The sequence below is a fragment of the Sturnus vulgaris genome, chromosome 6, assembly GCF_052056855.1.
Source record: "Sturnus vulgaris isolate bStuVul1 chromosome 6, bStuVul1.hap1, whole genome shotgun sequence".
Taxonomy (NCBI): Eukaryota; Metazoa; Chordata; class Aves; order Passeriformes; family Sturnidae; genus Sturnus; species Sturnus vulgaris.
Window position 1 is genome coordinate 21,870,861 of NC_142248.1, and position 24,620 is coordinate 21,895,480.

A 24,620-nucleotide genomic window follows, 5' to 3' on the forward strand; every position below is an offset into this window, starting at 1 on the left:
GATTGGTAAAACCAACAGATGGTTCTGTCTTTGCCTCTAGAACAGAAAAAGTGGAAAAAGCTGAGTCAGTGTAGTCTAATGTGTAATAGACCCACCTTTATCCTATTTTATTTTATTAGCACATATCTAAATGTTCTGAATAATTTATGATACAGCCTTGCATGTGCTATTAACAAGTGGACTGTTGAGCTTTTTCTGGTGAGCATAAATATGAAGACAAATGTGCAGAAGAAGAAAGCAAGCAGACTGGCTTGAATCGTTGGACTTTTTAACCACGTTCATGTGTAGCTGTGTGTGCACACTGAGCTTGAAAAATTTCAAGTGTATGTTGTTCAATATTTGAAGTGCATGTTGTGTGCTAATATTTGTCAAACCGTAGTGGCCTTTTTTCTTCACCTACAGAACTTCTTTAAAGTTTCTCTTAGGTTAAAAGCACCTTGTCCTTTCTACTGTTAAACAAAATAGCAAAAAAAATGCATTTTGTGGAGTGAATTCTCCCCTACGTTGGCATGTCTTCTGTGTTTGGTTATTTCCTTCATTCATCTCCGTGTTTTTATCAAAAACTGGAAGTGGGAATTACAAGTAGATGCTTGTCTCAATTAGAATTTTTAATATTAACGTCTAGTGTAAACATTTTTGGTGTTGGTACACATGAAAAGCAGAAGGCTTTCAAGCTGTATCATAAATTATTTTTGTCGTTAATTTAACTTAATGAGTTTGGAGATACAAAACAACAGAAATTATGGAAAATTTCAGGTCAAGAAAATGAAGATTGCTAGAGGAAAAAGATGTTGCTGAAGAAAGCCTTCTAATATCTTAGATAGGAGGAACCGCTTCAATAACCTTAAAACTGCAACTGATGCATTTTATGCATTAATATAAAGCCCAAACCACACGAGTCCTTGGCTTTCCATTGTTCTCACCTTGTAAACAAGCCTGATGTAAATATTTTTAAAAACTATTTGTCAATTATTATTGATGATTTATTATTATTATTACCATGAAATAATAGCAAGTTATTTCTGACCTTTGTTGTAATTCAGTAATTTCCTCTTCAGCAGGAAGCCTGCCTGATGTAGAAACCCATAGCTATTCCATACAGTGACAAAAATAGCCTTACTTGTTTTTATGATGGAATTAATGAGTGTTAAAACTTCAGTCACCTACTTTAGAGCTCTTATCTTTGTGAACACTTTGAGATATGTTCAGTGTCTAATTGAGGCTATATTTTTTTCACCTCTTATGGAGAGAGTATAGTTGTTTAGGTTTTTTTTTCTCCACAACATATCAAGAACAGCAAATATCCTGAATAAATTTTTGCAATGGGAAAGGCAGAGCCTTATCTTGAATTTTTTAAGTACTTCTGAAAACAAATCCTAACTAGAGAGATCTTGTAAACAATACAGTAAATTAAGTGTTTAGTGATAATTCTTTGGCATGCCATTTTTGAAATATGAAAAAGTTTCACTATTTAAGTTCTTTGGCCAATGGTCAATAGTTTTGTTATTCAAGGTCTGATTTTTTTTTTTTTTGTGAATGGAGTTTCTACCTGTATTGTGAAATTAAATCTGAGAAATGGTGTTTTAAAACAGTCTGCCTTGTAACCCTGTTTGCAGACAACACTCGTTGCTTCCAAAGAAGTTTATGAATTGCTTCTTTCCATTTTCCTTTATACCAAGATGATTATAAGATGCTTTTTACTTTAAATAAATCTGAAAACTTTTCTCAGTATTTCAGCAAGAAAAATCCACTAGCATCTTGATGAATTCTCACATATTTTACTCTGACTTCTTAGAACATGAAGCAGTACGTTTGTCATCTATTTCTCTATGCCTAAACTTGCTTGCTGCCATTATAATTTCAAAACTGTATGAAATTTTATGTTAAAACTATTATGGAAATAAGATGAGGAACCATAGAACCGATGTGTGTTGATCTCAGTTTTAGTAAGACTATGGTAAACATGGAAGTAATGGGAGATCAACTTACATTTTTATTCAGCTGTTCTTGTGTAAATTCAGTGGTTAATTTACCAAAATACTGTCTACTTCAGACTGGAATGTGCAGTGAATTTTTTTTTTTGTCTCCTGAGGAATATAGGAAGTATCAGAATCTGTACTTCCAGGTTTTGTCTGTTCAAATTTAACACTCTTAATATGCATATTTAGGGCCATATGCCTTCTTGAGCCTTTGTAATTTAAACTAGTGCAACGAACTGGAATTCTAAAAATGGCAGAAGGCATGAAGGGAAGGAAGAGCATGTTAGGGACAATGATCTGCATTATTCATATATCACAGTTTCTGAAGAGCTAACTATGAATTAGGGATTACAAATACTTTTATTAATCCTATAAAATGAATGCTGTTCACAGTGCCAGGTTTTATGAAGTATTTTACTAGTCCTGAAAATATTGACACTGCCCTCTATAACCTTAGGACTGACTGCAGAAGAAGCAGGCAGAAAATTTCCTTTCCATCAAAAGTAGTAGCGAAGTCTTTTGGAGGTAGAGAAGCGGCTGAATTTCTTCTTTAATAAATAAATTATTAATGGTAGTTCTGGTGGGATAGGACTGAGAGAAAAAGAAGTCTGTCTTGAACAGAAGGCTTGCTACAGTAAGCAGCCCATCCATAAAGGGGCTTGATAGGATTTTGGCAGTTTTTAGTTTTCTAGGTTAATTGTAAAAGGTTGTATTTAAGTGTGTTGTACTCTCAAGACTCACAGCTGGCTGAAGTCTTAGCCTCGTTTCTCTCTAGATGATCAGTGCTGCTTAACTGGTTCCCTAGTACCTGTAGTCAAGAGGGTTAAGCTTGAGTATTCTTTACATATTTTTTAAAGTTAATATTCTTTGTAATAATATTTATGGTTTTGAAATCAAGACTTGGGTACCTGTACCATGGTAGAGTATATGTTTTTGTGTTTACCATGTCTTACATTAATCTTTTGCAGCGTGTATTTTGGTGATTGAAGCATTGCAAAATAAAGCAATGTTCCAAGTAAATGTAATGCAAGGCAAGTTTGGAATTCTCAGAGTTAAAATGCTTTTCTGCCAAAATACATAAGGATCCAGTTGGAGGTTTGGCATTAACCTCTGTTAGGGTATGAAGAGAAGTTGTCTTTGGCAAGAAGCACGTGGTGAAAGCCATGCTGAAAGCTCGACATAAGTGCAGCAATCAATTATACCAAGTCCCACAGATCTCTAGGAAAACTCAGGATTTCAACTTTATGGTCTTGGGCTCGTGTTTCAATTCCTAAAATGAAAACAGTGGTATGAGAACAACGAGCTTTTTGCTAGGCTTAACTAACAAAACTTAGTGTGCTGGTTCTTGTCTTCTTTAACTTAGTGCCTCTTAGTCCTTTTTTTATGATGATATAGGAGAAGCATACAAAATTGGTTTCGACTGTGCCTAGATTAGTACTTGCTGCATGCAGTGTTACGTGACTGCTGCATAATGGGATGTAGGTGTATTGGGGAGAGTGATTGAACTAAAAATACCTGGGGCAAAATTATAATCTCGCTGCCAAAATCTAGGAGGTTTGAAATGATTCACCTTACTCAGGTGGTGTTTAACTAAATTAATAATTTAATGTTTAACAGTTTCTGTTTATTGTTTCATTAGAAATATTTTAAAAGTTAATTTTACACAGAAAAAATTATGGTAGTCATTGTCTTGACTAGCAAATCTAAAAGTTCCATTCTGTGTCTGATGGATCAGAAAAAATGCTGTTTTCTCAGACTGGGGAACAGGGATTAAAGAAAAACTTCCACTAAGACTTACTTATGTTAGAAATAAGACCCATATTTTTTTTCCCTGAAGTCAGTTGGTCTTTTGGCAAAGATCGGGTCTTTTGCACAGAACACCTTTTTGTTCAGAACAAGTTCTCCACTTAAAGAATCTGGACCAATAACATCAGGAAGGTATGGAAGTCTAAAATCAGGAAATAGCATGTTGGTTTTTCTTAAAGCCTTAAAGTTTTATTTTTAATTTGCAGAAGTATTTTTTGCAAAGATCATGTAGATAGTGTTATTTGCAGGAGGATGTGATTTGTGCTGTCAGTGGAGAGTTTATGCACTTGCCTACCCCAAACGAGAGGAAAACAAATATTGAACAGGAGAGATACAAAATACATAATGATATATAATGAGAAATAGCTGATAAACTTATTGTTGTAACTGCCTTGTGAAACTGTAAATTTGTGTTTATGGAATAGTCTTGCAGTGATCATCTCTTCTACTCTGCCTTTAGACCAGTTTGCAAAAGACTTCGGGGTTGGGGTTTTCTTTCCTTTTTCACTTTATTCTTTTATTCTTTATACTTCATTAAGTTCTTTAGACAAATTCTCACTTTACAAATTGGGAATTAAACTTTTCAGGTGAAGGGTTAATCTAAGAAACCTTTCTGCATTTCTGTGTGGATGGTCTCAAATGTGATATGGCAGTCCCTTGCAACCTGTCTTCTAAAAGCAGGACAATTAGTAGAAAAGAGCATTCTTGACTTCAATTTTGTAACTGTGTCTGGTGTTTCATACTATGTCCAGATATTCTACACAGATGATAATTTTAATTTTCATAAAATTTCTGTACAGTCCTAGTTTATTGTTCTGTTTACCTGACTGCTTTCCAAGAGACACACAGAGCCTTTCTCTATCTTGTTGATCTTAAATATACAGTCTTGAGTATATCTTGCTTAATTTATTCTGTGATGGTAGAGACGTGTACTGAACACCTTGGGAAAAAATTGAATTATTTTTCCTTTCTTTACTGCCTTAATATATGTATGTAAAATGATCTTTCATTTAACATTTGACCAAGATATTTTCACTGAATTTTATACATTGTTTAGCTTCAGTTTGGCCCTTTTAACTGTTGCTCATCTGAACTAGATATTGCCTAAATAAATATTTTTGATGTAATTTATATTTTCATTAATATTCAGAGATGAATTGTGGTACCTGATACAATATAATTCTTGTAATCATCCTAGACTGATTTACCAGTTTCACTGATAAAAGTCCTTCTCAGTGGAAAAAAAAATAAAACCAGGAAAACTGCTTATGAAACTCACCATCTTAGATTTGATTGTGTGCAAACCTCCTTTTGGCTAAAATCCTTGCCTGTAACAGAGCATTCTTGCTTAGCATGAGTGCCTGCAACTTTAACTTCAAGACTTGATTGCTTGTTAGTCATTCTCCATCATCATGTTTCTTGTATAGTTGCAATATAAAGATTATTTAGTATCTTTAAATATATGCAGGAGACACTAACTTTGTTTTTGGTGATATGACTCCAGAGTTTTATCTTGACAATTTCCAAAGAGGTGTGGTTCAGATGTGGTTTGTGTGAGCAGTGCTGAAAGACTCTAAACAAGTCACAGCACTATAAACAAGTGGTGTTTTACTTCTGTTCCTGTGGTCTTTCAGTTACTGATGTATTGGGTAATCCTGTTCCTAACGTAATACAAAAAGGATCAAAACTTTTAGAAGTTGAGTGCTTTTTATCTAATGTATAATTATTTTATAGTTAAGTACTTTATAATTTTAAAAATACATTTAATTTTTATTAATTCAATTTGCTGTAGAGGAATTTTAATGTCTGATAGATGTACGATCTGGTTGTATTTACTGAATGATTGAAATATGAGTTGTTAAAATGTTGCTTGAATATTACTTAAATAACTCTGTTTTGTTGTAGCCGAAAAAGAAAACTAAGACATTCAATCCTCCAATCCGTAGAAACTGGGAAAGTAATTACTTTGGGATGCCCCTACAGGATTTGGTTACACCTGAGAAACCAATACCTCTGTTTGTTGAAAAATGTGTGCAATTCATTGAAGATACAGGTAAGATAGGACTGTTAGAGGAAAGATTTTCCCATTTTGCATAATGAGTAAAGCCTCTCATTTTCTGCTTTAAAATACTTAGAATTTTATTCCAGAAATAAATAATTGTGGGCTAGGTGCATTTAAAAAGTAGAATGTGTTTTCTAAATTTTACGCCTAATATGTGATGGTTTTTTGACTTTATTTCTACAAATACTTAATTACTTTTTGACAAATGTCTGAAGTTTAACATGTTCTCTGTAATTAAAAAATCTTACAGCACTTTCTTGTGCCAAATGATGTTTAAGCCAATGGCAGTCCAGTCTTACATGTCTCACTGTTGCCACTGCATTTTACTACGTGTATTTAAAAGCTCTGAAGTCTGCCTTTTCCAGTTATAGAAAACAGGTACTTGAAATGGCTTCTGACTCGGTATGATTAGTCAGCTTGGTTTCTTGATTTTGAAGGTAAACCTAGTTTTGCATTTTAACTTGTTACAGAGACAGAAACTTTTTTTTTTTTTAAGTACTGTGTAATTCTCCATGAGAAATGTTAATCTATTTAAGATGTAATTTCCCAGTTTAATGTAAAATATTAACATATGTGCTTACACAAGAGTGAAATTTCACAGTATGGTTTTCTCTCTCCTTTCTCCCTGGCTTCCTGGTTGTGTGTTTGTCTTTGCTTTCAGCCTATTTACTGTGTGACCATGAGGCAAGTAGGATGATTTTGCAGGTGGAACAGAAGACTACAGTTAGGAGTGGGGATTTGTTTTGAAGTTTGGGAGTGATCTGTGGCGGGGTTTTGTTTGGGGGTTTTAGGGGGATTTTTGGTTTGTTTTGAAAGATTCTGAGCACTAGTTTCCCGTTAGTGTGTAGATTCTGCTTATTCTGAAGTTTTATAAATGCTATATTACTGTATTTGAAGTAGATGACAGTTTTGCTGTGTGTCTGCAATGGATGTTGTTTAGTGCGAAGTAGAACAGCATCTTTTTTCTAAATTTGCTTATATCTCGAATACAATTTTGGCTCTAAGATGACAGTAGCAGTTTTAGCAAGAGTAAATGTGAAGGGTTTTCTTGATCATAGTAAAGTTCAGTTTTGCTGCCATCTGTAAGAATAGTGTTTCCAAAATAATTACCGCAGGTGGTAAGCCTAATAGCCATTTTTGAACTTACATACTGCATTATTGCAATAAAAAAAATCAGGTGAAACCTCAGGCACTGATATTTTTGGAGTCAGAGATACTAGTATAGATCTGTCTTTAACCTTTACTTTCTATGGATTAAAGGTAAGAGCTGTATTTTCTGCCCTCTTGCTTTTGCGTTTTCCACCTCACCCAGTAAAAAATGGGAAAGGAGGAAGAAGGGCAAGGAGTAATAGATTGGCAGTCAGTTCAATATATATGTATATATATATTATAGTTTGCTGTTTTCGGTAGCAAAAAAAAACCCAACCCGAAGCAAACCACCATGTAATTCATAGGTGAGTCACTGTTATTGTTATTCTTTAAAAGTGGCTGCATACAACTACTATGCATAGCTATGTAAAGCAGATATTAATTGGTATTGAACACCAATTTCAAGAGTTTGTAGAATCTAGCAGTAATTTCATTTGAGCATGTTTCGCTTTTTAAGAATGCTTTCAAACAAAAAAGTTATAAGTCCACTTCTAAAAGTTTTATTTGCTTAAAAGTATTGTCATTTTTGTGGTAAACTTTGAGAAAAAAAAAGTATTTCTCCTAAAGAATTTTCACCAGCTTGTGGGGTGAGAGACAGAACTATAATAGTGTGGGAACATTATTTGTTGTCTTTTTTTTCCCTGTAATTGTCAAACCATGTGAACAGCCAAAAGATTTAGCACATCTATTCTCTTCTCATGACCTGCCTTGGGAAAATAAAATGTTGGGTTAAGCTGCTGTGTGTTCTGAATGTAGGGTCTCCTCAAAAGTTGTGACTCAGAAGGCACAACTTTTCTGTTAGCTGCATATGTTAGTTCATCTTGGGATGCTACTGTACAACTGGAGAATTCTAATTCTGGCCATAAATGTAAGCTGGACAAACATCGTGCCATCTGCATTCTTTGTGAATGTGAAGACTAGTCTTGCTAGTTTTCTTAATCACTTAGAAAAAAGCCTCTGTTCTTGATCTGTATGACAATTTTCTCTTACTCTGGATTATGTGTAAGTAGCTTTGGTGTTGTTTTCTGCTTCCATACTTGGCTGTGGGAGTTTTATTTCTGGTGTGTATTATTTTTATATTGGATTAGTGTGCTATAGGTATCCGAGTTTAAAGCAGGCTTCTGATAGAATGTATTTGTTGTCTTTGAGAGAAGAGAATGTTCACTTGCATTGTCTTCAAATACTGTACTGAGAGTCCCAAATTCAATGATGTGAGCCTGAGAAAATTCCACAAATACAGTTTTGAGGATGATTAGTCTGCACAAGGCAAGTTAGGACCTATTGGCTCCAGGCTGCAGTTCAGAATGGTGCCATTCCTATATGATGAAGCTGCTTGGCCCTGGGGAGTCATTCAGTACTCATCTGTCTCTTAGCAGGTCAGCCTGCTATCGGTTTGAACTGCACTGAATACCAGTGTTTATTATCATTGTCTTTTTAATCAAGAAGTGCAGTCTTTTCCAATTCAGCTAATGTGTATATTTCTCTTACAGATGATATAATTGTTTAGTGTTTCCTCTTCAGGTAGTTTCATGGAGTTGAATTCCTTTCTATGTAATTTGGATTGTGGCTGAATTTGTGAAGTCATTATTATTCTCGATTTTAAGGGCTGATCTTAATTTGTGATGTTCCCTCTTTCTGTATCATGAAACTACACAAGGCAATGCTTTGTACCCACTCATCTAAATTTTGACTGAGGCTAGAAAATACACAGTGTGAAAAACAGTTTTCTCTATTTCAGATGCCTAGATGAGACCATAGTGCCTTAAAGCTCTTTGAAGATTCTTGCTCCACCATAAACCTTAAGAATTGAGCACATGCAAAAAATACCATCAGATTTTTGATTTACCATAATGTTCAGGAATATCCTCACCAAAAAAAAGTGTGTCTCAGTAGAAGAGGGACAGTTTAGAAAAAATGAAGTAAATTCAGGAGCTTAAAAGTTCTAGCCTTTTATAAATCAACAGACTTTTTTCTTCTGAAGAAGCCGTATTGTTCCTATTAAGGTAAAAGGTGATCTGGTACAGATAAGGGATCCTAAGTCTGTGCCTGTAGGTGAAAGGTGTTGTTTCTGTGTTCCTCTTCAGTATTTTTCAACAAAAATATTATTCTTTATTCTAAATTGGTTTAGCTTTATGGAGCCAACCAATTAGTTTTTGAAATACAGAGTATTATATTTCATATAATATATGTTGTATCCCCTTGTAATTTTTTTTATAGTATTGGAAGCAGAAACTGAGGGGCAATTAACTCAGGTTAATACCTGAGTAGATCTAAAGCTGATAAGATATAAATATGTGTTAGAACCTCTATTTCACAGCAGTCTGCACTCTCACTGGTACTGAGAGTATGAAGCAGCAATAGCACATAATACTTGGTCTTGTTGGAATCTGTTGATTAAAAACATAGCACAGTACCATGTCAGAACATTTTTAAAATATATACCACTGTCACTTCTGGGTAAGAAAGGAGGAAAGATTTGCTAAATATTGTAAACCAACTTGACCTCTCTGTTTCCAGTGTCCATGATTATAGGAAAGCCTTTTTTCTAGCCAAGTCTTTAATTTTTGAATTCATTGTAATTGTAGCAGGATGAGTAATGTTTTGGTTGGTTGTCAGAGCTCCTTCTTGGTTCACTGAACAAGATGATGAAAAGATTTTTTTTTTTTTTTTTCCATTCAGGTAAGTAACTTGCCAATGATGAATTACCAAGTTTTCCACTAAACATCATGGTATAAATATATAATGTTTTAAAGAAAACTGATTTTTGGTAAAGATAATTGTGATCTTATCTGTAATCTTTTACAGACTATATGAACACTATGCTGTCACTAGTGACACATATGATATTTGTGTGCTTTTACCTCCTTTACATCCTTTGCAAATCGGTTTGTAACTTGCCCATGAGGGCAGCTGTTTCAATTGACTGTCATTGGTAGCTGTTTTTGGTTATGAGCCTCCAAAGAGTGTTTTGGTGGTACAGTTGTTCTGGTCTATTTTTTGCTTTCTGCTCATGGACTGAAGAGAACTTCATTTTGGTGCATCGTTTGAAAGGAACTTTTAAAGTGTATTGTTTTTTTGCAAACTAAGTTTATGGAAATATATTTAGCAGGGAAACTAGAGTTTTGATTTTTAAGAAAATTGTAGTGGCTGTTTTTATATAGAAGTAATGGTGCTATGCTGAGATATGCTAGAAAAAAGATTACCTGCTATTTTTAAATAAAAAAATACAATGTAGACCAATACTTTTTTAGTACGACTCATTTTTTTTAAATATAGGTAGCAGAATTTGTTTTTGAAATTAAACCATTGAGCTATATGAGTTGCATAAATTCTCTAAGAATTATTGTGGTGAGAATAAGGTGTTTGATACTCTGAGAGAGAGGAACAGGTTTCTGAAAGCTAATTTAATGTCTTCAACAAAATGTTGTTATGGTTTGAATTTTGTATTGCAATATAATGGAAAAATATTTATCGAATGTCCAGTTGTAAGTGTAAACAGTGTACATGTGCCAACTTTGTAGCTTGAGTGTTGTGTTGGTAACATTTTTATGGTGTTACACACACCTCAGATTTAGTGATGAAATATTCTGTGAACAGTTTATGTATTGCTCAGCACCTACTTTTGTTGATTTTTAAATTTTCCCAAACTTAAAATAATTCAGGCAAAGATGACTTAATGCTAACTGAAACTATTAGCGTGTATGTTTGTTTTTTTTTTTTTTTAATATTTCAGTATTTTTTTGTGTTTTGGGCTTACTTTTTGGATTTCTTCATGCATTGGTGAATAGTTTGGTATAGATTACATTGCATTCTGTTTTACCAAGGAAGGACACATCAAATTAGCATTACAAGTACTAGCGGTTTTGCCATTGAGTACATACAGTTCTTGATGATATTCAGCTTTATTATCAGTATTTTTGGTTTTTTCTCTGAGCTTTCAAATGTTTTAAATTTTTTTATAGAATATTACTATCCATGTACTTCATTGACCAGATTATAAATTTTAGATGCCATACTTCATAGAAAACTGATAACATTAATAGAGTGTTAATTGTACATGAAATAATTTAGCTTATTATATCTTATTATATCTTTAGCATAAGAGAAGCTTATTGGAAGAATTGGTGTTTTAATTATTGAGTTACTCAGTTTATTTGAGATGAGGAATGGAATAAAGGCAGAAGAAGGAATTTGACAGAGCTAAGTGTCACTATGTCATGGTTCCTATGGAGAGCTGTAAGAGAAATTAAAAATTGTGTACTCAATATATGTACAATAATTACTGCTTTTGATATTGAGGCCATTTTTGTAATGCTTCTAAATTTACAGTTTTGGAGGTACTTCCAGTAAAAGAATATTGCCTTTTTTGAATTTCCTTCAAACCTAGCTTACACTGTGGTTTTTTTATGCTGAATCTGCTGTGAGGCTAGACTTTTACACTGACAGTATAGATAAGGCAAAGTTTGTCTCCAGAGAATGAGGTTTGGTAGAAACGGGCAAAGAAAATGAGTCAGCAGTGCTTGTTGTGATAAAAAAGTCAGGTAAATCATTGAAATACATTCCTAGTGACTGGAAAATCTAGAAATTCAAGATTAATTACCTCTGCTTTTATTCAAGGGGCTTGGGAGAGCTGGAGGGTTTTAGGAACCTGTTGCGTTAGACAGAGCAGAGCTGGACACTTCCTTGGCCTGGTGTATGAGTTTCTGTCACTTCATTTTGGGCACTTGTCAGATGTCTCTGAATCAGCGGAGTTCGCTGTTTTGAAAAGCTATATCAACAAAAATGGTAAAAGTCTTAATGTATAGTATTGCAACTGATAAGAGCCAAATACATGCCAAAACAAGTGCAAGGCAGGTGGCAGGATCAAGGGAGGACAGAAGCAGTGGTGGGTGAGGCGGGAGTGAGACCATCGTTTTCATTCACATTGCTGACTCAACTGCCCATGAAGCTTTGTTTAGCAAAAATCACACACGGGCCTTGACTGTTACTCTTGATTCTGGTTTAAAGAGCTCTACAACACATTTTGTACCCTCATCAAGTTGGTGAGTGATTCTGTACTGGGTGATATGGTTAATGTATTTAAGACCAGGGCTTTTGCACCAGGGAACATAGACAGGCTGGAGGAATGAGATAGTAGGAACCTGAAGGAATTCAGTGAGGACAAATGCCAGGCCTTTCAACTAGAATTGCAAGGGCTAAACCTCTGCAGTAGTACATGCTGAACACTTGGCTGGTTCTGTATCAGTGCTAATGAAAAGGATCTTGTGGTCATGGTGTAGAAGAATAGGCCGATCATGCCTTCTGTATCGGACTGTCTCCATAGAAGGGGGAGGCACTACAGCAGCAGAAGTGATTCCTGATTTTTGCTCCACACTTGCTGGACATCATCTGAAATACTGCAAGAAAGATGTTGACAAACTTGAGTCTAGCAAAAGAGGGTCAGGGTCTGGAGCTCCTAATATGCAGGTTTATTCAGCTTGGAGAGAAAGAGGCTGAGGAGATACCCAGAATCGGCTTCCCATGCCTATGAAGAAGTTACTGATAAGGTGCAGCCAGGCTAAAGAACTGAAGTACAATGTCATTAACGTAGGAGGTACTGATTAGAAAGAAAGGGAATACTTTTGCTCTGAAGATTATTAAAGCGCTGGTTCAGGTTACCCAGAGAGATGGTGGGATATCTGAGAGATAGTAGAGACAAGTTTAGATAAGCATCCAAATCTGATTTTGACTGTTGTTTGAGCAAGAGGTTGCTCTAGATGGTCTCTGGAGAATTCCTTCTGTGATCACTTCAAAATTGGCATAGAATAGGTTTCAGTAGTTAGGAGACCGTACACGAGCTTTTGTAACTTTGGAATTAATCAACAGAGATGAAACAAACTCAAGAGGGTAAAACAGGCATCAGTCACTTCTCCTAATGGAAGACTGACTACCAGACAGGGAGGGAGTGCATGCATTAATTTAGTTTAGTAATGTGAGAGAATCACTGAAAACTGTAAACAAATATGTTTTGAAATATTCATAAAACACGTTGTGCACTTGAGAGTTGTATTGCTAATGAGGTATCTCTTCAAAGAAAACATCATGGGAGTTATGTAAAGAATTCCTAAACGATGCAGGTAGGACCAAGATGCCAGGGTTTGTATGATAGTTATGCTGTTACACTTACTCCCTCAGCATTCTCCAGACCCAAAGTGATCAAACAGCTGTATGCCTGGAAAACTACAATGCTTCAGTTGTCACCCATTTTTAATGAAGCAAAGAATGCACCTACCTTTTCCTAGGCATATTCATAATGTCATATTAATTGTAGTCTTGTATTCTTCTCTTAAAATTGACAGGCTATAAAATATTGGCTTGAGTGATGCTTCATAAAATGATTGAGACCTTGTTTAATGATCAGTTAATGTAAATGATAGAAATGTTAATTCAGCTTTGGAGAGCTTCCTATTATAAGGGTCTTTGTAAAAGTACTGCTTATTTCCTTACACTGCTTATTGTTTATTGAACATTTCAATATGCTATAAATCATTTTATTACAAGAAGCAGTAAGACACTTATTTTTGGTTCTGATTTTCAGTGTGTGAATTGTATGTCATGAGACTTTAAATGTCAGTATTGGTAAGGTCACATTAAATATGTTTTATATAAGTAAACTTAGTATGAGATAGTCTTACGTAGAGTTTGATTTCTTTGCTCAGTAATTATATACATTCTAGGTGTACATAGAGATTACTAGTTTGAATCAGTAAATTGGTGGTTCCTTTAGTCTTGTGTTGTAGCATAGGGGTTGAAAAGAGGTATACCAGATCAATCCATGGAATAAAATTAGAGAAATATACACATCATCAAATTTACAAAGGTAAGTGTGGGAATGATAGGCTCAGCTATTGTAGTGGAGAATGAGTCCTGAAAAGTTCCATTGGCCACTGGTAGAGGAAGGAATGTAACTGGAAGAGACAGACTTGCTGTGATTGTGGCACGTATTCAGAAACACAGAATATGATAGCAGAACCTGGCTGTGGATGTTGTTAGCAGACACTCTATGACTTTTCAGCAGTCTAAATGTTGGTATAGCTGTTGTCACTTGGGAAAAGGCTTTGAAATCATCATAGACAGCTCTCTGAAAACTTAAACTCTCTGTCCTTGCTATCAAGCAAGCAAAAAAAAAGAAGAGAGTAAGTGTTATGGAGGAAGAAAAATCATGCTATTGCCTAATGCTGTGCTATACACAGAGTTTAGATACTGGTTGCAGTTTGGTTTAGCCTTTCTCAAAATAGGAAAGAATTGGTAAAGATAATACATATGAGAGTAATAGAACTCTTGGATAAAGATACACCGAATTGATTAGCTTAGAACATTTCTGAGGAAGTGAAATTACATAAATTTACAAAACCGGTGCTGAGAAAATGTAGAAAAGTTATGGCTTCTTGTTGACATAAAGAATGATGCAAACTTCAAGTACTGAGCATAAACTCAGTGTGCTTTCATAATGTACATTCTGAAATGACAAAACTGCATTCACCATGACGTAAAGACTACAGATCAGTTACTTGAAGGGGTTTGGGTGAATTAGTGAAGGATAAATCCCCAGGTGGCTATTACAACACCTTATGCAAAAGCCTATATATGCCACCATCTGCAGAAAGCTGGGAGGGTATACCGCAAAAAGATTGCTGGTAAGTTTTGTTTTTTTCTTTCCTGTCCTTTCTATATATCTCCTCAAGCATATACTACGTAGTGTAGTATATGGTATGGAAAATGGATATTATACCAGGTGGACTGGTCTTTCCTTGTCCTGAAGTTAGTATGTTCCACGAAGGAACCAAGAGTTGTGGAAATATGTTGAAGCTTAAGAATGGAAGTGTCTACAGACTGATTATGTGTGTAGGTACAGATTCACCTTGTAGGTGCAGATTCACCTTTCTCTGCTCCTTTTCAAATGCTTTGAACCCCATGTGGTGAAGTTCCAGTTAGATGAGATGGAGCCCTGGTCACAACTGGCAGCACAAAAGAAGGTGCAAGAGAATTTATTAGGCAGTAGGAGGTACTTTGAGAAAAGAGTAGTCTAGGCGAAGGAGATGTGCCCGGTCTTGAAATAAAGGTAGGTTATTGTGATGTCATGTAAGGAGGATCTAGCAAGACAGAGCAGCAAATAAATAATATGATTCTGATATATAACAGCAGCAATTGATTTTGGTAGGGATTTGTTGAAAATTATGACTGGACCAGAATGCAGGCAGAGTAAGAACATAGAAAAAAGTTTGGAAAAATCAAGAGGTTTGCAAATTTTTAAAAAGCTTTCAGAATAAAAGAAATGTTGAGTACTCTCGATCTTTCCCTCTTTTATTATAGATTTACGTTGTAGATATGCAAGAAATTTAAAAGCTAAAGCTAGTGAACTAGAGTGTCTGATACTTGATGGAAGATCTTCATGTAAGAAGCATTGGAGACACCTGGTTGCATAATAGAAAGCAACAGAGAATTGGAGCATTACTTAAAGAATACTTTCAGACTACAGATTACGCTCATCTCCTTCCATGCCTTAGAGAAAGTGTAAAGACAATTGACCAACCATTTCATGAAGTGTGACTTTCTAGAATATATACAAGAAAAACTTTTCCTTGAGGAATTCAGAAGACAAATTTAGTTAGCTTAATCCAGAATTGCAGCACTTCACTATTTTTGGAAGATGCCTAAATTCAGTAGGCATCTTCTTGTTTAACCTGAAAATTTTCTGAAGTACTGTAAGTTGTCTTTCTTTGTTTCTTAGAATTGTAGCACTGATACCACACTAGAGCATGTCTCCAGAGCAGCCAGTGCCAGTATTTAAGGTTTATACACTCCTGCAAAACAGTGGCTGGGTCATACTTCTCAGAAACTGCTATTGCAGCACATGCAGTTTCCTTTGTGCAGAAACACATTGAATAGTAATTGGATAAAACAAAGACTATCCTGGGGCTGTAGGGTCTCCAACGGAGAATTCTCTCATAGTAGACAAATAAAATCTTGATCGTAGTTTGTTCTTGTCTACCAGTGGTCTTTTTTGTATTTATTTACAGCTTCTGGAAGAGGAATGTAAAGTATTTCTGGCTGTGATCACATATAAACATTTGGGACATTTTTTTGAAGGCAGGTTTGAAACTCTTTCCGAGATGTGGAAATCACTGAATCACTGAAATAACTTTTTGCCCTGTGCCACCAGATTTACCTTCTGGTGGTGTTCAAGGATATCTGTGAACAAGACTCAGTTTTCCAATCCCATAGCCAAGAGTTTTCCACTTGTAAATGTAGCCCTGAGCAGTCCCTTCAAAAAAACCTAAGTGATGGACATGAAAGTTAATTGAAGAAATGCTTACTGAAATAACCTTGATGCAGCCAGTAAAGAGATATGTTGAGTTATTGAAACATTAAGAAGGAAATAATGAGTTAGAAGAGATACGTGAAATTGTTAAAAATATCCCAGTCGTATGAACCAGTCATGTGTTTTCTGTACTTAGAGCATTGTAATAGGATCCTTAATGTTTCTTGGTAACTTAAAAGACATATCCGGTGTATTGTAGTTGGACAGAGCAGTTAAATATTGATCTGATGATCTAAAATGCATTGTTATTGGCTTATGATGGCAAAAGGCCAAGAGATTTCATAAAGCTGTGAAACCTGTGAATTTTTAATAAACCCATGTAATGTTACAGAGATCTAGTATATAGATAATTTTGCACCCATAAAGGTAACTTGAAGAATTAAGGAACTATGAATTGTTTATATTCCTTAATGGTTCTAAATTAAAAAAGAAAAATGTCTTGGGTGATGGTGCGATTTTCGGGATGGACTTCATCAGTTTCATTCAGTGAGTAGGTGTGGGCAGAAAAGATAGCAGTTGGGTAGGAAGCGTAGTCACTGCAGTGTGCAAGTGTGTGTGTGTATAATGAAGGTGTACCGTTCAGCGTTTACATTGAAAGGCTGATGCAATTAGGACTCTGTAACATGCGGTAAGACCAAGTAATAATGTGAAGCTTGGGGAACCTCTGCTTCCTAACACCTTTCCCCTTTTCTGCAACCCCTTAAAGAAAGACTTGTAAATGATGTGATAGTTTACCTCACATAAGAAGTTAGGAGCGATGGATTCAAAGTTTATAAAATAAATATGGTAAAGGGGAAAACATGTTGGGAGAGTAAGTTCTTGTCATAAACAGGAGTGTGTTAAAGAGATCAGGATTCAGTTATGAATGCTTGATTTTAATTTTTTTTCCCTTCAGATCATTTTTAGTGTGTTGTTGTTTACCATAATAAGTTGTTAAGCCCAAACTGTGAAGATAGTTCTTAAAAACATAAATATTGTGGGTACCACAGATTCTAGGTTTTTGATTATTAAAAAAACTGGTGCAAATAACAAGAGTCTAATAGAGATCAGTAAGAGAATAATTTTGGGTACATTAATCAACAAATATCTGCATCAGGGTCTTGTTATCCTACAGTGTTATTTCCTCTGATTCATTTTAAATGGAATGGTGTAGTCAATAGACAGCTGACATTTTGTGTTTTGGTAGTCCTATATTGCTGTAATGGTTAATGTGTTAACTTTTTTAGGCATTTACGAAATGCGTTCCTACTTTTGAATACCTATAACTGGTTCTGCTCTGCTTTATGGCATATAAACTTGCTTTTTAATATTTATTTTTTCTCTTCTTCTAAGGATTATGTACTGAAGGCCTGTACCGTGTTAGTGGGAATAAAACAGATCAAGACAACATTCAAAAACAATTTGATCAAGGTAATCGGAGATTTTATTATTTAAAGCCAAAACAGTACATGAATTCTCTGTGGGTTTATCACAGTGCAATATAAAAGGATTGCACTTTCAAACCAACTTCCATAACACTGTGTCCTTAATGCTCTCATGGGTTATATTGGTACAGTCCAGGTTATTACCAGTGAAACTGCAAGGATAGGAGGGGAGTCTTGTTGCAGCTGGCTTAAGTGCTGTTAAAATATTATCTAGGTGGTATTTGAAGGTTTGAAAGCGTTTAAGTGCAGTCTTAGCTGTTTCTTGTGTTAACAGTTCATCAGTCCTAGGCATTAAGGCGTTCACTTCTGCTTCTTATGCCCCACAAATTGTAATTCTTGATACTTCAGTGAAAGCTCTCTTGAATAATACACATTAACAATTAAGTCTGGATAATTTCTAACACAGCCTTTGTCATTGCAGAATATAATGAAATGTGATCGGTAGTTTAGGCTGTTCACTTTGATGTATTTATGCTTTAAAATGAAAACATTTATTAAAAGCTCTTGGATGTTAATAATGAAATTGAGCCTGTGAAAAATAGTAAAATACCTCCTAGATGTTAAAGAAAATAAATGTGCTATTTTTTTAATGCCTTGCTTTGCTGTTCAGCAGGATTTTGGGAAATAGAATTTATAACTCCTTCCTGGGCAAAATTGATTCATCAGAAGCCTGTTAATGACAAATACAAAATCATTCAAGTCTTCATGGAGAATTAGACAATTTTATTTTTCTGATCTTCTTCTATTTTGAAATACTGTCAGATTTTCTTATATTTGATTTTTTGTAGGTTGGTGTGATAGCAGCTTGTCAATAGGTTCACCTTTTCCTTCCTTATTTCCTTCCTTATAATAATTTAGCAAAATTTTTAGTTCTCAGTGTTTTGAATAAATTCTTGTTTTCATAAAGTATTATAGGGAATGATAACAGTAGGTTTTACTTATATTGTTATTTTTAAAATTTTGTTTTGCAGATCATAATATCAGTCTAGAATCAATGGGAGTAACAGTGAATGCAGTGGCTGGAGCTCTGAAAGCTTTTTTTGCAGATCTACCAGATCCATTAGTTCCTTACTCTTTGCATCAAGAGTTGTTGGAAACATCAAGTAAGTAGTAAACAACCTTTTCTTGATATGTCTTATTTCCATTGCCTCTGTTGCTATTTTTACTTCATTTTAAGTTGAAAGGACTATCTGCACTGAACATTTTTAAAATTCCTTAGACACATGTATTTTTTAATATTGTTTAAAATTAGGATGAGTTGAATGTAATACATTTATTTTTCAAAATGGCTTTGTAGCTTATTTCTCCTTCTCCTAGAAAATTTAATTGGGAGGCATCTGCTTTTTTCCATTTTTTGTTAAGTGATAAAATGATGAAAGCTCTTGGAGCATCTTTGCAGTTGTTAATGGGAAAAATCCCTTGAATTCATGAGCTCTTACATTGAAAGTAGACTTAAAAAATCAGACACATCTGTGGGATATTATGGTACAGTATTCCAAAGTATTTTTTCTTCAAAACATGGAAGCACTAGTGTAAGCCTAAGGCTTGGGCCTGGACTTGCTATATTGCCCATTAGAAACTTTGTATTTTCTGTCAATATCTATTTATGGTATTTCTGCTGTTCTTTTCAGGCATATTGCTTGTTTAATGTAGTTACTTTGGTTCTATATTTTCTTAAAATTATAACAGTTAAATTCCAGCCAAAACATAAAATAGCTTAGAATATAATTGTAATTACTGTTTTAAAATGCCATTAATACTGCTTTAAATTTATATTTGGGATATACTGGACTGTATTTAACATTTTTCTATTATGCTAGGGTAGATCAAAGTTCTTTTTAGCAATGCAGCCAAGTAATAGAGGGGAACTTGTATACCTTTTTATGATATGAATCATCATTTATTCGAAGCATATTCTGCAGAATGTATGGATCCCACAGCATTAGTTGTTGAGTTTTTTAAAATAAAATGGTTACTTTATTTCATATTCTTTTCCTACGTGTTGGTTATTTCCTGTTTGAAGCATGTAAAATGTCTTTTGGGTTTGTGAAGAATCCCTGTTCTTCTGTAGGCAGCATATTTAAAATAGCTGCACCAGCCCTATTCCTAACTTGTTTATTATTTGAATAACAGTGAAGTTTAAGAATATTCTAAACTCATGTGAATGTCTTCCTGTCATAACATTCTGCAAGCAGAGGGAACTCTAACAAGAAATGACCCTGTCACATTGTTATTCTACAAGCCAACAGTGTGCTAGTCAAGTAATTATTTGCTGAACACAGATAAATAAATTCTGTTTAAATTCATAGAAAATGTTTTTGTGCTTAGTTAAACTTGCAGTGAGTGTACTTAGTGTGCTTAGAGTAACCAGGACAAACTCTATAATAAAAAAGTTACTCTATGGAAATAGGAATTTTATTAAATATTTTCTCATTTGATATTTCTCTGTGGGTATCTTACCTGTACCATTATACTAGGAAAAAGACTTAGCAACACTTTATTCAGTATGTCTTTCCAGATGTGTCAGAAAATGTCACTTATTTCTATAGAAATCATGGATAAGACAGAACGGCTACACGAGTTAAAAGAGATTGTGAAGAAATTCCACCCAGTGAACTATGATGTCTTCAGATACATAATAACACATCTAAACAGGTTTAGTATTTTTCAATTTTGTTTAAGTTGTTAACAGTTGCAAAAAGATTGTGTTTTTAACAATGAATTATCTGCTAGAATTGAGAATGTGGAAAAAGAAATTAGGAGTTACAGTTGATTCATAAAACTTTATAGATTTATTTCTCACATATTATTGGCATATATTTATTTGGCATCATTGCCAAAGGAGCAAGTGGGCAGGATCAAGAGAGGCATGCCATTTTTCATTTTGAGTGAACATAGAAGAAGGTAAATGAGCATTTGCTGAGCACTTATAAGAAGATTCTAAAGCAGTTAGACGAAGTTTGGTAGGAGACCAACATACAAGTTTGGTAGGGTTTTGTTTACTCTTAGAAAGTACAAAGGTAAAGTTGCAGCACAGGAGGGAATGCATTTGATCGTTCATTTTGTTTAATCTGGTTGTGAGCTGTTGTTGGGGAAGAGGTGCAATGCCTTTCTTTTTTTTCTCACCTCTAGCCATAGGTTCCCACTGCTTCATTTATTTAGTCTAATGATTGTGGGCATACTAATAATGCTAAGCAAAATGTAGCTAATATTTATTCTTTGATCTGTAAATGAATTGAAAATGTAATTTTTTTAGCAAAGAGATTATGAATTTTACTGCCACTCAGAAATAGTATCCAAATGTCCTTTGGACCAAACTTACTCAAAACAGATTGCAAGGCAGTATTTGTATACTTTCACACTATTTTTTTGTGCTTTATCGTTACCATTATACATGCATTGTAAATGAGTGGAGATATTTTCTTATAGTGTTAATTCTAGTGTTTACTATGGCTTTCACAGCTCTTGAAACTATGGACTACAGCCAGCTGTCACAAATTCTTGTGGGCTGCTCTTGTTAATCATCAAAATTGTAACTGACAAATTTCTGAAGTTTTATTTTCTGTCTATTTCTACAGAAATTGTAGCTCTGCTACCTTTGTAAAATCTACTGTAATATAGGAAATGCATGTCCCCAGCTAAATGCATATCTTTGGTGTTTGCCAGATGTATTAACACATGATTTTTCTTGTATCTCTCAGTAATTACCTCTAGATAAAATTGTGATTTTATGTGTATATAATTTGGTTTTATGTGTATATAAATTACTGATATATTTGATGATATGTGTATATAAACTGTGATGTTAGTTTAGAATGCAGAATATTTTAGAAAACAAAATACCCTGTCTTTCTAACCTATTGCTGTGAAAAGAATTTTGTTTTTTCTGAATAGGTATTTACTTGTAGATGATAAATTTGATAACAAGATGGTTTGTTATTCTTTGGAGGTTTGTTTTGTTTGTTTGGAAATAGTATTGCAATAATGAATTTAGATGATAAGTGAAAAACCTGTTTCAGTTTGTTTATTATTGTCAGTTCAAAATGCTGGTGGAATGTTGAATTTCTTTCTTGATTGCAAGCTTAATCAGATTTATTTTAGTTAACAATCCAAATCTGGAAACGACATGGTTTCTAAATTTTCTTGTGCATAATCACATAAAATATTCAAGGACAATTGTTTTAATGGATCGCTGGATGAAAGGAGCAAAAATCTTGAGATTGTTTAGTAATAATGTCTGCAGTTAAGAGCACTATGAGAATATTTCTAGTTGATTGCTACTGGTTTTAATTCACTCTGTGCCTATCATTCTCATTTCAGGGTTAGTCAGCAATATAAGACCAACTTTATGACTGCTGATAACTTATCCATTTGTTTCTGGCCTACTTTGATGAGACCTGATTTTGAAAACAGAGAGTTTCTTTCTACCACCAAAATCCACCAATCAGTTATAGAGACCTTCATTCAACAGTGTCAGTTTTTCTTTTACAACGGGGAGATTGTAGAAGCACCAAACCCAGTGGCTTGTCAGCCCCCGCCTTCCAACCCAGTGCAGATGGTGGAGCCCATGGTACCCCTGCAGCTGCCGCCGCCGCTGCAGCCTCAGCTGATACAGTCACAGTTACCAGCAGACCCTCTTGGGATCATATAGACAGCAGATGATTGCAGGCAGCCTGGCGCTGGACAGTAGAGACAAGCTATAGACATGCATGTTTCAGGATACAGTAATGTACTTCATATTTATGAGAAATAATTCCCATCCGGCTGATTGGACATCTTTTTGTTATATCCCGTACTGTGTTCCTCATTTGTACACGCTGCAGATAAAAACTATGTGATAAGCATGACTGGAGAGGTTTAATTTTTAAAAGCAAAAATAGCTATAAAGTACAAAGCTGCTGCTGCATGATACCTTATTGCAATCACTATATCATTCCTGTGACAATTTGTCACAATATATTGTGAATAAAATTTTTCTATAGAAATTAAATGATTTAAAAAAATTACATTTATGAAACATTCAATGCTTACAGCCTGCTTTATGGCTGGTTTTTGTTATTTAACATGCTATTTTTGGCAATTTTCTTCACATTCAAGCATTCTGTGTAAACAACTAAAGCCCAGCTATAGTTTATTTTGTAATCTCCTGGCTACTTATGTGACTTTATGCTTAGGGTGGTTTATGGAAGAATGCAAAATGCACTGTTGAGAATTTTACGATCCCTCACCATCCATCTTTACTTTTAAGTAAACCTGTGGACAGTTTAAGGGTGGGTGAACTTGCTTATTATTTCTTACAGCACAATACCAAGGACATGCTTGTTGTAAAAGTGAGTTTCAAATATTGTACAAAAATTTTGATGTTGCCTACTTATTTCTTTATGTTCCATTACCGAACTAAACATTTTGTAAAACTGTTAATTCTGTAAACAGCTGCATGTTTAAAAGATCATTGATGGTCTTGTAAACTTAATCTAATATATTTTAGATATTTTAATTTTTCCCACTTGGGAATACATGTAGTGTTTAGGAAATAGTTCATGACATTTTCATATAAGGTTATATAACTTTTCATACATAAACATGACTTTTGTTGTAGTAAAATTCTCTAAACCAAACAATGTTTTAATCTAGGACTTCAATTAATCTATTCTTTAAATCTATTTTTATGTGACCCTCTAAATATATACAAAAATGCATTGCTAATACATGGCAATAAATACTTTGGGTACTGACAATTAACCTCTTTGGAGTGTGTATATATAAAATCACATAAACTTGTATTCATATTTTTTTTTCCTGTGGTATGTTGTACTAAAATTTCAAATGACTCTTTTTTTTCACCTTAATTTTAAATTATCTTTTTTTTCATTTATTTTACTTTTGTATTGGTACCGATTTTGCTGTAAAAGAATGCTGCTTAATTTAAACAAATCTTTTGGTTAAATATTTTGATAGTGGTAAAAAAAATTAGAAGGTTACAAATTGTAGCAAAGGGGAGACCATAGATAAACACTACCTGTGAGACTTTTCATAGCAGCTTTTTTTCTTTCATGCTCAAAATGTACCTTTTTAGGTCTGCAAAGAAGAAAGTTTTGGCTCATTCAGCTGCTAGAATGTTTTGTGTAGTTTAAAAAAAAAAAGCTTTATGATGGTCACTGTTGTAATCTTCACTTATAACAAGATTTAAGATCGTCTTGTATGTATTATAGTAAATAGATGATTTTGAGAATTAAGGCTTTTATTAAGAGATTGATTTGCTCCATTTTCCCAAAATAAAAATTGCCTTTCCCACTTATGTCCTAGGTATTGTACTTCTAATGACTTGGATTATCATTCTAGATTACTAAGATACCATAAACCTGGCTGCTGTTTAAAGTACATGTATATTATAAATTATCTTGATATTGTGTTATATTCTTGCAAGTAATTATCTTTTTTAAGAAAACAAACAAAAAAAGAAAAGTCAACCCTATTCCTATTGCAAAGCACACAGGAACTAATAGTACAATAAAGTCTGTCCTGTAAATTGTAGTATTCCTAACTTGTTCTACTTTACCTGTTGTCTATATAGCTTTTATTTATGGTTTTCAGTCTAATCTTGGCATGTTTAGTGAAGAAAATGGAACTTCAAGAGTTTTATAAACTATTTCTAGGTTGCTAAAGAATTTATTTTTCTACTGTATATGGCATAGACAAAACATCACCTGTACAGGAAACAAGTCTATTTCTAATAGAAGTAAGCTTAAAAATAAATGCCAGTCATATCCATATTTAAAAATTCCATCTATAAAGTATCTCCAGTCTTTGTAATGTGAATTACGTTTTAAACTTTCTAT

The 24,620-nt window shown here is 34.2% G+C and overlaps 1 protein-coding gene across 1 annotated transcript in view; it reads left to right on the forward strand.

Moving 5' to 3' along the window:
* ARHGAP5 (Rho GTPase activating protein 5) overlaps positions 1-23,519 on the forward strand; it is a 42,003-nt gene extending 18,484 nt beyond the window's left edge. Inside the window, exons 4-8 of the mRNA XM_014891130.2 lie at positions 5,691-5,838; positions 17,690-17,767; positions 18,753-18,884; positions 20,331-20,436; positions 22,102-23,519. Of these exons, the coding sequence (XP_014746616.2) occupies positions 5,691-5,838; positions 17,690-17,767; positions 18,753-18,884; positions 20,331-20,436; positions 22,102-22,432 (795 nt within the window). The 3' untranslated portion in view covers positions 22,433-23,519. The remainder of the gene's footprint in view (positions 1-5,690; positions 5,839-17,689; positions 17,768-18,752; positions 18,885-20,330; positions 20,437-22,101) is intronic.
* Positions 23,520-24,620: the final 1,101 nt, after the last annotated feature.